The sequence below is a fragment of the Ascidia mentula genome, chromosome 2, assembly GCF_947561715.1.
Source record: "Ascidia mentula chromosome 2, kaAscMent1.1, whole genome shotgun sequence".
Classification (NCBI taxonomy): Eukaryota; Metazoa; Chordata; class Ascidiacea; order Phlebobranchia; family Ascidiidae; genus Ascidia; species Ascidia mentula.
Genome location: NC_138567.1, coordinates 8,203,806 through 8,216,056, shown reverse-complemented (window position 1 = coordinate 8,216,056; position 12,251 = coordinate 8,203,806). Strand labels below are relative to the sequence as shown.

At 40.3% G+C, this 12,251-nt stretch overlaps 1 protein-coding gene across 2 annotated transcripts; it reads left to right on the top strand.

The window, feature by feature from the left end:
* Nucleotides 1-3,037: 3,037 nt before the first annotated feature.
* Nucleotides 3,038-12,069, top strand: LOC145888839 (uncharacterized). 2 transcript variants are annotated; one of them, XM_082979709.1, is made up of 21 exons: nucleotides 3,038-3,139; nucleotides 3,551-3,712; nucleotides 3,921-4,476; nucleotides 4,597-5,389; nucleotides 5,756-5,947; nucleotides 6,257-6,361; nucleotides 6,479-6,673; nucleotides 6,787-6,877; nucleotides 7,046-7,235; nucleotides 7,308-7,354; nucleotides 7,683-7,724; nucleotides 8,062-8,145; nucleotides 8,226-8,279; nucleotides 8,628-8,729; nucleotides 9,111-9,230; nucleotides 9,691-9,763; nucleotides 9,850-9,970; nucleotides 10,274-10,358; nucleotides 10,736-10,910; nucleotides 11,135-11,457; nucleotides 11,519-12,069. In XM_082979709.1, the coding sequence occupies exons 1-21, from the start codon at nucleotides 3,088-3,090 to the stop codon at nucleotides 11,659-11,661; spliced, it is 3,705 nt and encodes a 1,234-aa protein (XP_082835835.1). In that variant the 5' UTR covers nucleotides 3,038-3,087; the 3' UTR covers nucleotides 11,662-12,069. The 2 variants fall into 2 exon arrangements, with proteins under 2 accessions (XP_082835835.1, XP_082835834.1); XM_082979708.1 differs by having other exon boundaries at nucleotides 11,510-12,069.
* The last annotated feature ends 182 nt before the right edge of the window (nucleotides 12,070-12,251 follow it).

The following is a 12,251-nucleotide window of genomic DNA, read 5'->3' as shown; positions in this document are numbered from 1 at the left end:
GAGTAGACTGGACCTATTTCATTTGAATTCATATTCAGATTGCCCTAACGTGATAGCTGGATATATTTTACATAGCTGTTCATGGCGCTGAACACAATTCAGGTTACATGCTGTCTTTACACATATATGACGCCCATTTGTTCAGGGTACATAATTACCACCCTTACGAAAAATCTTGACATCAAGGGGCAACGTTTTACACTTTTAGCTGTGCATTTATTGAATGAAGTTGAAATTTGACTTTTATGCAGTGATTTGGTGTTGGGCAAGTAACTGTTTTAAGCTTTACTAACCCTGATAAAGACCATCTACGTAGTCCCACGTATTTCATCAGGTTGTTTTTAGTCTTCCTGCCTTGATTTTTTGTCGTCCTTAAAACTGCAACAATACTGCAGACTTCACGTCTCGCTCCTCAATTGTTTTGAAGTGTGTGCATGGATTGAACGGTCATCGGTTTTGTTCTTCAATCACGTTCAAGATATAAACGCAAGCAATGTGATGATATCAGTACAAGCACTTATACTACATAACCCGAACGACGTTACAAGCATCAGAAAAATCGTGACAACCCTCCGTGACGCATTTCATTAACACAATCATTATGTTGCTTGGCTTCCGGATTTTGTGTAAGGTTTTCTTTAATAAGACGAAAATTTAGCAGCAAGCGGTATTGCCTCAGGCATTTCACAACTGATGTGGAAGCCTACGTGTTTGTAAGTCTGGTATTCAGCTCATTGGGCCGCAGGTACTTGGCCGGTTGACATTGCCTGGTTTTAGCCGAAAGCGTACCTGTTTGTTGCTCCTCTACGTACGGGCATGTTGATTATGAACTTCACAGGAAGCCTAATTGTTTGTTAGCAAGATGAATTTTACTTCGCGTCAGGTCCGCGGAAGTGGGTGAAGGGACTTTCCGTTCGTTGATGAATGGTTTAATAGAAAACGCCGCTTCTGACTTTAGTACAAGGCGATGCTTAAAAGGACCCACTGCAAAAAGTAGCTCTGATATAAGTATTATGGATGTATTCTTATAGTCTTGTGTTAACTCAATCGACCAACACTGTTTTCGTTAGGTTAAAAAGCTAGTCAGTTTAAAAAGTAAGAACCTGTGTGCATGAGGAAATTTTGGCGCACCATTTAAATATGGTATATCAGGCAGTGCATTGTAAAACATGCAGTTTTTCCTGTCTGAAACGATACCGTAAGCAAGTAAACGTAGATTCAGGGTTCATTGTCTTCCTAGCTGGATTGTGTGCTCTTTCGCGCACTTAAATATGCATGCGTGCATGTGCATGGAATTTTCGAGACGGCTTTCGTCTGATTCATTGTTTTCATTCAAACGAAGCCTACAACGGGTTGACAGCGTGGGTTGATTTACCAAGCTCGACAAAACGTCATACGCTTAACCTCCAAACATGACTAAACGCCGGTTTGTCATTACAGTCACGCAGAGTTTGCACAATCCAAGACTTGGTCAGCCGCAAGTGTGGGCCTTATAGCGTCCTTTGATGAAGTATGTGTCTTTGCTTGCGAAACTTTTACTCAAATGCAGCCAATCTGCAGATTTTCGTTTTGAGCATACGGTTAGTATCTTTAAGATGTGTGACATTTCTTTGAAAATTTACTCAAATGTAGTAAAGCTGCCGATTTACTTTAGGAGTCCGTGGTTATTAACTTTAATTAAGCGGAATATTTGTGAATTACGTCGCCAAATATTTTGGTGCTTCCGTGGCGGTAGCTTTTCCCCGAAAGTGAATATAAACCACCAATCGTGCGGTTATTCAGAGTGGCGCTGTGAATAAAGCTGTGTATAAAAGCTTTCAGATCCGACCCTGAATTTTTCCTGCTTTAAATGAGATTTATTTCAAAGCTTTACACAACCTTGTAGAGGTAAAATATGTGTTCGGAAAGCAAAGATCAGTTGTCAGCAGTCTAAGTTAATTGGTTGTGCTTCCGTGGTACTGGAGCATTAAAACGGGGGCTTAACATGACTTGCAACCTTTTGCATTGTGAAACTACTTATTTAGGTGCTAGGTATAGGCTATGGAAGAGTGTAACAGAAGGGAAAGTAAAGTAATAAGTGATGTAGTGGTTGTTAGTATTGTTGTTCACTCAATGAGTGACTTGTAATCATGGTGATGTCATTGCGGGGGCAGCATGTTTCCTGTTATGAGTGTATATTCCTCGTTTGACCGCACTGAGTTGGGTCACAGGTAAAAAGATATGTCCAAGCCACCTCACCGTTTCTGTTTCACATAATATGAAAGACAAAATTTGACAATTGCCGGATAGACGCATTGCGTCATAAACTAGTCACGTCATGAAAGTTTGGAATCATCCATAGGAACGACATGTGGGCATGGTATTAGCTGTTTTTTTCATGTCCATTCTAGCTGTGTTATTTCAGCAAATTTTTGGTATCGTTACGAACATGTTTTTAGCCGTTAAATACACTTGTCGATTAAAAAGAAACTCACTCAATCGATCAATTTTAACACGATTTGTTCGGTCGTTGCAAATGCCCTAAAAGCCATTTGTAGGGCATTTCATCTTAAACGGTCACTTGTCCATGGTACAGAGACGCGAAATGCAGTTCAATGGACCGGAAGAGGACAGAGCCTAAAAAAATGGTTCCACTTTTCTCCAAACCAAAACTTAGCTATCGCCGTGTTGATACCAAACGTGCTGATCGCCGCGAGAGTTTTCACTCTCGATTCACTCGGAAGTTGTTTGTGACGGGAAGTTTGGCTTGGACCAAAATAGTCACACTTACTTGTGTTCATTCGCAATGAGTGTTAGATATTGTGACAAAGAGGCGGTTTAGAATGAGTTTTGCCTATATACCCTGTTATGAATATTTCGGTTTTCCTATTATGCTGTTGATGTGTGATACAGGCCTAACCCTATAGGTTATTTTAAATTGTCAGAAAGCCCATTCAAGCCTGTTCTCTGCTACTGCTAACTACCGGTAGCAATTAACCGGTTTTCAAGGTATAGTCACCGACCAATGTTGGTATAAAAGCCTTATCTCGTTCGTTGCAGATGTCTGCTATATACACTGTAAGGTAGCTGCTGCAACAGTAATTAAAAATGACGCGCAAGGGTGATGGGAAATACACCAAGAAAGAGGTGGACCCGTCAGGTAAGTTAAACTTGCTTTGGATTAAAGTTAAGTCGTGAAACTACATCGCATGTTGGACATTTTCTTTCGGTCTTTTGGCGCCGATGTTACACGTGGTTGCGCATTTATTTACGGCTCGTTGGTTTGGACAATCCTGTTGCTTTGGTATGCGGTGTGTTTATGCGGGAACACATTTTTTAATATCAGTACCACAATAGGTCGTTCAAAATAAGTTCTTTCCTTTGAAAAATGAGGAAATGTTCAAAATAAGTTCTTTCCGTGTCGCATGTGGAAAAGAGAGTTCCAATCTCAGAAAACTCGGACTCACATGCTCTTTTATATATAGCATGTGACTTAACGCTTTTCCTTGCTCGTGAATGCTAAGATATGTAGTGCTATAATGTGTCGACACTTTCTCATTAAACTCTCCAGCCAGGATTCTCAATGATAGCGACACTGGAACCGATCATCTCGGACATGGAGTTTATGCGGAGATGCTCGCCAACACAATTGCAACAGTAAAAGCCCCCGTCACTATTGGCATCTTTGCGAGATGGGGAAGTGGGAAATCTTTTCTCCTAAACCACGTGTGTGGTAAGTCCGAAAAACCGCTGTTCCAACAACAGGACATTTGGCAAGATTTAAAATTCACTTTATATGGTTGAGTCTTTTCGTCAGACTGTAGGCAACGAATGCGCAAACTAAATGGAAATGTTTTTTGCGAAAAATTTGAATCACAACATACATTATGCAAATGTACTCTACATGCAGTGCGGTAATAGCAGCCACGTGCATTTTTCAGGTATCTTGTGGCGAATGCAACAACAAGAAGACGTCACTTTACGTTCGATGAGCGGCAAACGCAGCCACAAAAAGTCCTTTGCGTTGTCGATCGTACTTCTTATCGTTATTCTGGGCGGGTTCGCCGCCCCGTTTTGTGCCCTTTTCGTGCCTGAGATCAAACAACAACAGCCTTTATCTGGTGTTTGCAGCAACTGCACAAGAAACACCACAGATATGGCAAAAACCTACAACTTCACCGTTCACCAAACACTGGCACTGGTGACTCTGTGCTTCTCTGTCGGTTTGCTGTGCGTCGTCGTTTTCATGCTGTGTTGCTGTCGGCAGGCCAACACTCGGTTTTGGAGCAACTTTAAATTGCTTCTGATCGCCGCTTTTACCAAGCTTCCGGTCGGTTGCGACGAAAAACCGATCGTACACGGAGATGACGAAAAGGCACAACTGGAATATGCACCATCCGAGAACGGAATCACGAAATCGCCAAACACTACAGAAAGTTTGGAATGCTGCTCGAAGCACAATGCCCCCGATGCAAACCAAGACACCCTTGCTAAAAGGTACGGATTTATTTTGGTTTGGAAAGAACCGAGGGATATAAAGTAGTTACTGCTATATGTTTCAAACTTTAACCTTTGGAAAGCAGTAGAAGTTATAGAGCGTTATAATTTTGTACACAGGTACATCGTGGTGAAATTCAATGCCTGGGCTTACGCAAGAAGCGAGAACCTTTGGGCAGGAATAGCAACCAGCATTTCTGAAGCAGTGGAATTGGAATTCGGCAGCGTAACTTCCAGGTTATTTCGTCTCTTGGACATTACCACCGTTACTAAGGAGCCCGAGGAATGCGAGGCTGTAATGTCTACTCGTTTCTTCGCGATGTTCAGTAAAGACCACGACTCGACGCTGCATGAAATTCTACAAGACTTTGGCGTGATTTGCGTTTTTGAAAAGTACAAGGACTGGGTTGATGCGGGGAACCAGAACTTAAAGAACAATAAAACCAGTTCGGCTGCAAGTTCGAAGAAAAACGACAGTGAAGAATGGTTTGTGGTGGAATACTTAAACAAGTTGCAATCCAAGGAAGCCTACGCATATCTGGAGAAACAGAACGTAATCGTGCAGTATGACGAGCCGCGTATTTCGGTGAAAAAGCCGAAAAATCTTGATCTAAAAAGTTCCAACCTGGCCAGAAATAATGCTAATCAACAAAACAACATTGAAATGGGGAACTTGAAAAGACGTCAGGACAAACAGGCCGACAATCGCGCAGACCAAGTCAGCACGCAAAACCCAAACCCAATCAGCAGGAAAAGTAACAACAGCAATGCGCACAGCAAGCCAAGAACGCCAGGCTTTTGGTACTTGTTTCGCAAGTACGCGAAAACTGCATGTCACCTTCCTGTCGCAACTCTTGTCGCCGTTGCTATATTGCTGTGCATTCTGGTTTTTGTGGCTTCCGTGGCAACTGCAGTAAGTTATGTGTTGAAGTTTTCCAATTGGCCCGGAAAAGCCCAATTGCGTATGCATATTACCTAATCTGTCCAAAGGCCTTGTGGAGAAAAATTCTGAATTTAAACACATGAAGGAAAATTGACATAAGCCCTGTTATGTAATTGCAAAGGACAATACCAGAAGGGTTAAACGGTTAATCTTGTTTCGGCCTTCCTGTCCAAATACGTAGTTCGCAAAAGAAGCAAAATTCTCTTTGAACCACTTTGCTAAATTAAACATGCCATAGTTATTTACGTTTCCTTGAGTTTTTGTGTATATGGGACTTTTTTTTTTTTCTCTGGAAAAAAGCTCTCTGGAATAAATCAACTTATCCGTGTTTTCTAGGCAACGCAAGCGATCAAGATTGCGCCGTTGGTTCTGGGTCCCATCGCCGCAGCGTTGCCCATAGTTACTGCCATCGTCTCATTCGCCTGGGCAATGTTTCACTCTCAGACGTCACGCATCACCTCCGCTTTGACCGGCATGAAATCCAACATGGCCGACGAGTTGGGGGCGATGGAAAAAATCAAGTATGAGGTGAGAACAGTTTCCTTAAACCGACCCATGAGTGGAAAATAATATTTGCATCACATCGGGTTCCCGAAGAAATTTGCCTGGGCTGCCAAGCCTGGAAACCTTTTTAAACTATATACAGCCAGAATTTACGTGCGCGGTTTAGCTTATCGGACTGGATTCCTTTACAATTTTGCCAAAAAAGTACACCCGAACGATGTGCACAGTATCACACAAAAATGACCACCAGAGCCTTATATGTGTGTGCGACATCCTGACACCTTGGTTTCGTAGCGATGTAACTTATCCAAAAACACCTTGGTTTGGTTGCAGATTCAAGTAATCACCAAACTGGTCCAGTGCACCCAGTTTTCGCATTTCAAAGACTACAAAATCGTCCTGGCTATCGACGACTTGGACAGAGTGCCTTTGAATAAGGTGGGCAAAAGTGTGAAAAACTTTGGTAAAAGTTTTGTTATCAAAGTTGACTTACTAGGAAAGCACCTGTGAATGTGCTACGTAACGGTGTGTTCAAGTTTGCGTGTTTGTCTGCAGGTAAAATCGGTCCTGGAGGCTGTGAACATTTTGCTCAGTGACACTTCGTCGCCGTTCGTTTGCATGATAGCAGTTGACCCGCGGGTGGCTGTGAGCTCTGTCGAGGTGGAAATGGCCGACACTCTTTTAAAGACAAATGTCAACGGTCACGAGTACCTGAAGAAGATTATAAACCTTCCCTTCTGTCTGCCTGATGTTAGTACAACATTTTGATTCGCTTTTCGCAAAATGTTCCTTGGCACAAAACCAACCCAGCAAAAATAAAACTTTAATTTTAAATCTAACTTTAATCTTGCATTTTACATCAGGTCGGAATGAAACCGCAGTATATCAGCGGATTGATCGACCAAGCAGACAAAACTAAAACAGTTGTGAGCAGTATCAGGAAAGCCAGACAAGGTAATATTGTACGGGAGTTAACCAACTTCACCAAATAACCTTTGCTTGGAAAACTTTCTCCTTTTGTAAATAACATCTCTGAATTGTCAAAACTTAAAGATATTCAGTTATATTTTAGTGCGATATTTGAGCAGTAACTCCTTCTCAAAAAAATGCCATGATTTTAAGACGAAACGGATGGAAAAGGACCAAAAATGGCAGCCTCGGACGCCGCAGCGACACCTACACCGACAGGTAGCAAAGTTTGGCAAGGATCAACCACCACGTCACTTGATAGTATAAACTCCGATCGAGCAACTCATCCAACGGCACAAACACGACAATCTGGAGGTGCTGCTTTACTCCACAGCGTGTACAGGTGGACGTTTGTGACATTTCCTTTGTACGGTAAAAATTAAGAGTGAAACTTTACCCCAATTTTCTTGAGCAGGCCAAACGGAACGAATCAAAATTCCAATCAAGTAGATCCACGACAAAGTAAGTGAACTTAAAACAGTGTAATTGAAGTTTCGCAGAGTGTAGTTAAGATAAGATCAAAAAGCGTTCGATATTAAAATTGCATTTAATTTTTTGTTTGTCGGAATTACAACGGTTCAAGATCATCAGTTGGTTGGTGTAGCAAAAACGTATTGGACACTTTATTGTTAAAAACCCGTATTGTTGAAAAACGAGGATTCATCAGCGAAAATCCTCTTATAAAGATATAAAATTCACACGCTTGTTCCAAGAGAAATGTGACTTGTGATTTAGGGTAATGAACAAGATTGTAAGCAAAATTTTATGACATACATTTTGTTTTTTAAAGGTTTCTCAAGTACAAGCAGTTATGGAGGCGGCATTCTTCCAGGTGACCTCACCTTAGTATAAGCAAAAGAGCCAATAATGTATTTGTAGTGGGCTGCAGTCAGGGCTGTAAGGCTGGCGTGGCTATTTAGCTGGCAAGATCATTGTAAGTCACATTAAAGCTCCCCTGGTGAGACCTAATAGGTCGGAACAGTGGCCTTTTCTGCAGCTACACTGAAATTAAATCAGGCTGTCATTTTCTTACAGCGTCTACAAATAGTCAGAGATGGAATAAAAGTTGGATAATTACTTGTTACTCAAAACTCCTACAAGTTCATTCGGCCCTTGCATATGTTATACGTGTGAAACTGAATTTTGTTTTAAAAGTTGTTTGCCTGCAGGCGCAAGTCGTCGTAGCAGTGTGCAACCGCCCAATGCGAAAAATTGCATGTTGGATAGAGCAAGATACGCGTCTTTGAATCGCAGTAAGTTTATAAGTTTTCCCTTAAGTTTTTTGTGTACTTCGGTAAAGGTTTGTAGAAGCACAAGATGTTTTGTTACGCAGGCGACACCTCTTCAAGCGAGGAAGTGGGCAAACCTCCGGGATTTTTTAACGCAGGTACGCAAGTTAAACCAGTTATTTTTGCCTAGTTACAAAGACATAGGAGAAATGACGTGGGCACCGATAATGTTTGCCAATCTGTTGTCCAAGTTAACACGTAATTTCCCCGCGAAAATTCACCACTGCTGTAGAATCGCAGCTATAGTTTTGCATTGAGAGTTGATGTAGTTGTGCGCGGCCGAATTGGATGTTTGTTGGAAAATAAAATGAAGAATTTTATCTGTCATATTACAACTTCCTAAAGACTTCATAAAGGTTTATATAACAGAACAAACAATCTAGAAAAAACCTGACATAGCATTATATTTCTTTGCTGTAATTTGATATTTTTATGACTATTTTTAGATAGCACAGGTGGAGGCCATGACGTTGTTGACAGCGCTCCTCTCACTTCAAGTGACGAAGACGTATCGGCACTTTTACCACCAAATTCTGCTTCTCCCCAAGGTATAAAAAAGATTAAATTGGCTGAACAGATGATTTTGCAATGCTGCATTCGGCGGTTTCTATTAAACTATTATATACCAGTAGCAGTCATTTGCGTTCGGTCTTCGTTTGAATGCAGGTATTTAGTGCAGAATTAGTGTTGCGGCTAACTATACCTTTTCAAGACGTTTAAAGTAACAAACTGATCTAAAAGCTAAATAGAACTAATATTGATTATTGTTGCGCAATTTACTAAATAAACATAAATCGAATCAAGAACAACGTGTATTCACTTTTACATACTTTTACATATTACTTACGTAAATACAGCTTGTTCAAGTTATGATACAAAAAAAACTGTAAAGCAGTAATGGAAAACTCTTGAAACAATTATTTGTTTAGACCCTGGAACGGGTGATGCCAGTAATTCTGGACCTTCCGCACCAACACCGCGCACTGTAAACATAACAACTCTTATAAGTAACCCAATTCGCACTCGATATGCAGCACGAGAGCACGGAGGTGAGTTCCGGTATTGTTGAACTTTGCTACTATATGACACGCCTTATTGTTTCATAATGATGCAACAGAAAAAGGCATTTTTTAAATTTTTAAATCAAAGCGTAATTGCTTTCTTTAATTTTTAAATCAAAGCTTTTAATTTAGTGTGTATTATAAACCCCTTGATCGTAGTTGATCATTTCAACCCTAACAGTTTCATTTTTGTTCATCCCTCACTACAAATGCTTGGCCTACTTTTCCTTGGCTTAGTTATAGTTAGCCAAGCATCATATGTATGTTACAACATTATGTTTCCAAACAAATTTACAGATAGGATTTTAAATAATGGACTGCTTTGTAAATCCAAAAGAAATTTGATATATACAATTGCATGGGAACCGATGAAACCACAATTGTTGTCGAATCAGTCAAACGTTGAATCTTAAAAAAGGTGTTTTAGTTTTTTGTTGTGATTGTTAAGGCAAAATCCAGGAGGAGAGGAGCTCCCGCCAAATGGAAGATATCGGCGAAAGAAAATTTCTCTTCGAATGCAAGTAAGTAGATTCGGGCACCTCTAAAACAATAAAAGTATGTGCGGGAACCGGTGGATGGCGCTAACAATATCCTTTCTATTACATAGGAGATTCTTCAACGAAGATCAAATCATCTTATCGCATCTACACAGCAATCCAAGGAATATCAAACGTATTTTCAACGTCCTTACGCTGACAGCAGCAATGATTAACTGTCACCATAGAATGGTGAATACTCATACCATGACCACGAGCGGGGGTGTGGCTGCATGGTGTGGCGCACAATACTAGTCTAGGAGGGAAAAAAGGGCAAAAGGGCAAAAGGGCAATAGCAAAAGAGCAAAACGCACTAATTCCATTGTTTGCTTGAAAACTAAGGAATTTGTATTGTAAAACCTTGCTTCTACGCAAAACTTTCATGCCATATTTTCTCCAAAGGAAATAGCTCATACCAAAAAAATAGGTTTTCATGTATAAGTTTCGGGAAATCTAAGAACAAGTACATGTAATTAACAAGGTTAATTGTTGCAGGAGAAACGAAAGATGTATTTTCGAAACGAGAAAATTCGCAAAAATGCACGAGAGGTTGGAAAATCTTTCCACCAGATTACCGCAGGTATTTCTGGACAAAGATTACTGTAGTTTATTTACCTATATAAGTTTGGTGTCTGACTTGTGCAGACCAAATTACGACCCACCACTTTGGGTGTTCTTATATGAGTAAACGTTGTCGCCTCGTTGTCAAGTTCATATCATTCCGATTTGCCTAAATTTCAACGACACATTGAATTACTGTCGCATTTGATTGACTCGTATAGTTTTGTGGCAAAATCACAAACAACAGTTATTACCCCGTAGATTGTAACACAGATTTACATTTCACACGGTTTGCATCGACCGATTTACATAACCCATGTGTCACTATACACAAAATACCCACCTTATTGTGGCTCTAGTTTAAGATTTTTCTTTACAAACCTACACCATATACAGGCGAGAGAACAGAAGACCTTGCTAAAAAAATCGCCCGCTGGGTGGTGCTCACGGATCAGTGGCCGTATCGTACCAGCTACATCCTGCAAGTGATTGAAGATGCAGATCAAAGGGGCGACGCCGGGAGAGAGACAGTCGAGATTCAGTCTTCCGATTCGCTGCTAGATATATACGAGTAAATAGTTTAAAATAATCTTATTGCAGCTTTTACGTTGTTTTTTTTGTTTGTTTTGTAAATCATTTCTACACAAGTAATATAGTTTTACACAAACATTGCTACGAAAAGTATAGAATCCTTTCACAGGCCCAAACAAAGCGTGAATAAACCACAATCTGTAAACTGAAAATGATCGTTTCATTTATCATGCGTTACCACTATGAAAATCCTTTTGTTTGTAGAAAAAATGTGCTACCTGAACTTCGAAAAAACGGCTTAGACGACCATTTTTTGGCACTGGATGATGATGGTGACACCTTCTACAGTTACCTGAAAAGGCTGGGCAGTGAATACATGAGCAAAGAAACGGCAACGTCATTGTTAAAATACACAATCAACCTAGACCACAGCATTCGTCTGAGCATAGCAAAGAAACGCGAACGGCTTGACATCGAAGGAAATAGTGACAATGATGACATCGAGGAGTCAGAAACGGAAAAACAAATTACCATCGATGCCGAGAAACCTGTCTCGAAGTATGCCAAAGCCATGAAACGAAAATATGGTAAGTTTCAAATGCATTTCTAATGACAGTTTTGCTGTAGTTTAAGTATCAGTTGCTGTAGTTGCAGGTAACGCAAATGAAGATGACGTTAAGAAGGCGGTGGTTTCGCCCCAACATGACGGTCTTGTTATCAGTGATGAACATTCTTCACCCAATAAACATGAGTTTTCGTTTGACATCGAAGCAAATTTAGAAGAAGCATGAAGATTTCCAATTACTTTTGTATTGTAAAACAAATGCCATTTGCATTTCACACATTCTGTATTTTTTACCCTGGTCGTGGTTTGTGTTTGTATCTTTTACATCCGTGGGTTTTCGATAAGTTCAAAATGGGTGTCGCAGCGTTATACTTGTTTTATATTTGTTTGGAAAGTGGTGATGGTACGCGCCTAATTGGGTTTCTGTACAAATAGGCGCCTTGCGACTTAAGGTGAACTTATTATTATAACTTTAAACCAATAACTCATGACATATTGTACTGTAGACCAACAAAATAAAGCATACATAGGTCGTGTGACTTCACAATGAGGCCTAATTTTGTACAATCAATATTAACTGCCACTTTTTAACAGGAGTTGATTTTGTGTGGGATGTTTTCTTCGCGTTCCACTGTCCGATCGTATAAATAAAATGTTAATTCGACCTGGAAGTGGAAAAAATAGAAAATCTGTGGGCCTGTTAGTGCAGAGAGCAAAAAATAAGGAAAATTTCAGATCGTCTTAATACTACAAATTCAAAACATTTAATTTATGATGTTTGTGGCGAAAATTCCCCTTGTGGGGAAATCGTAGTCG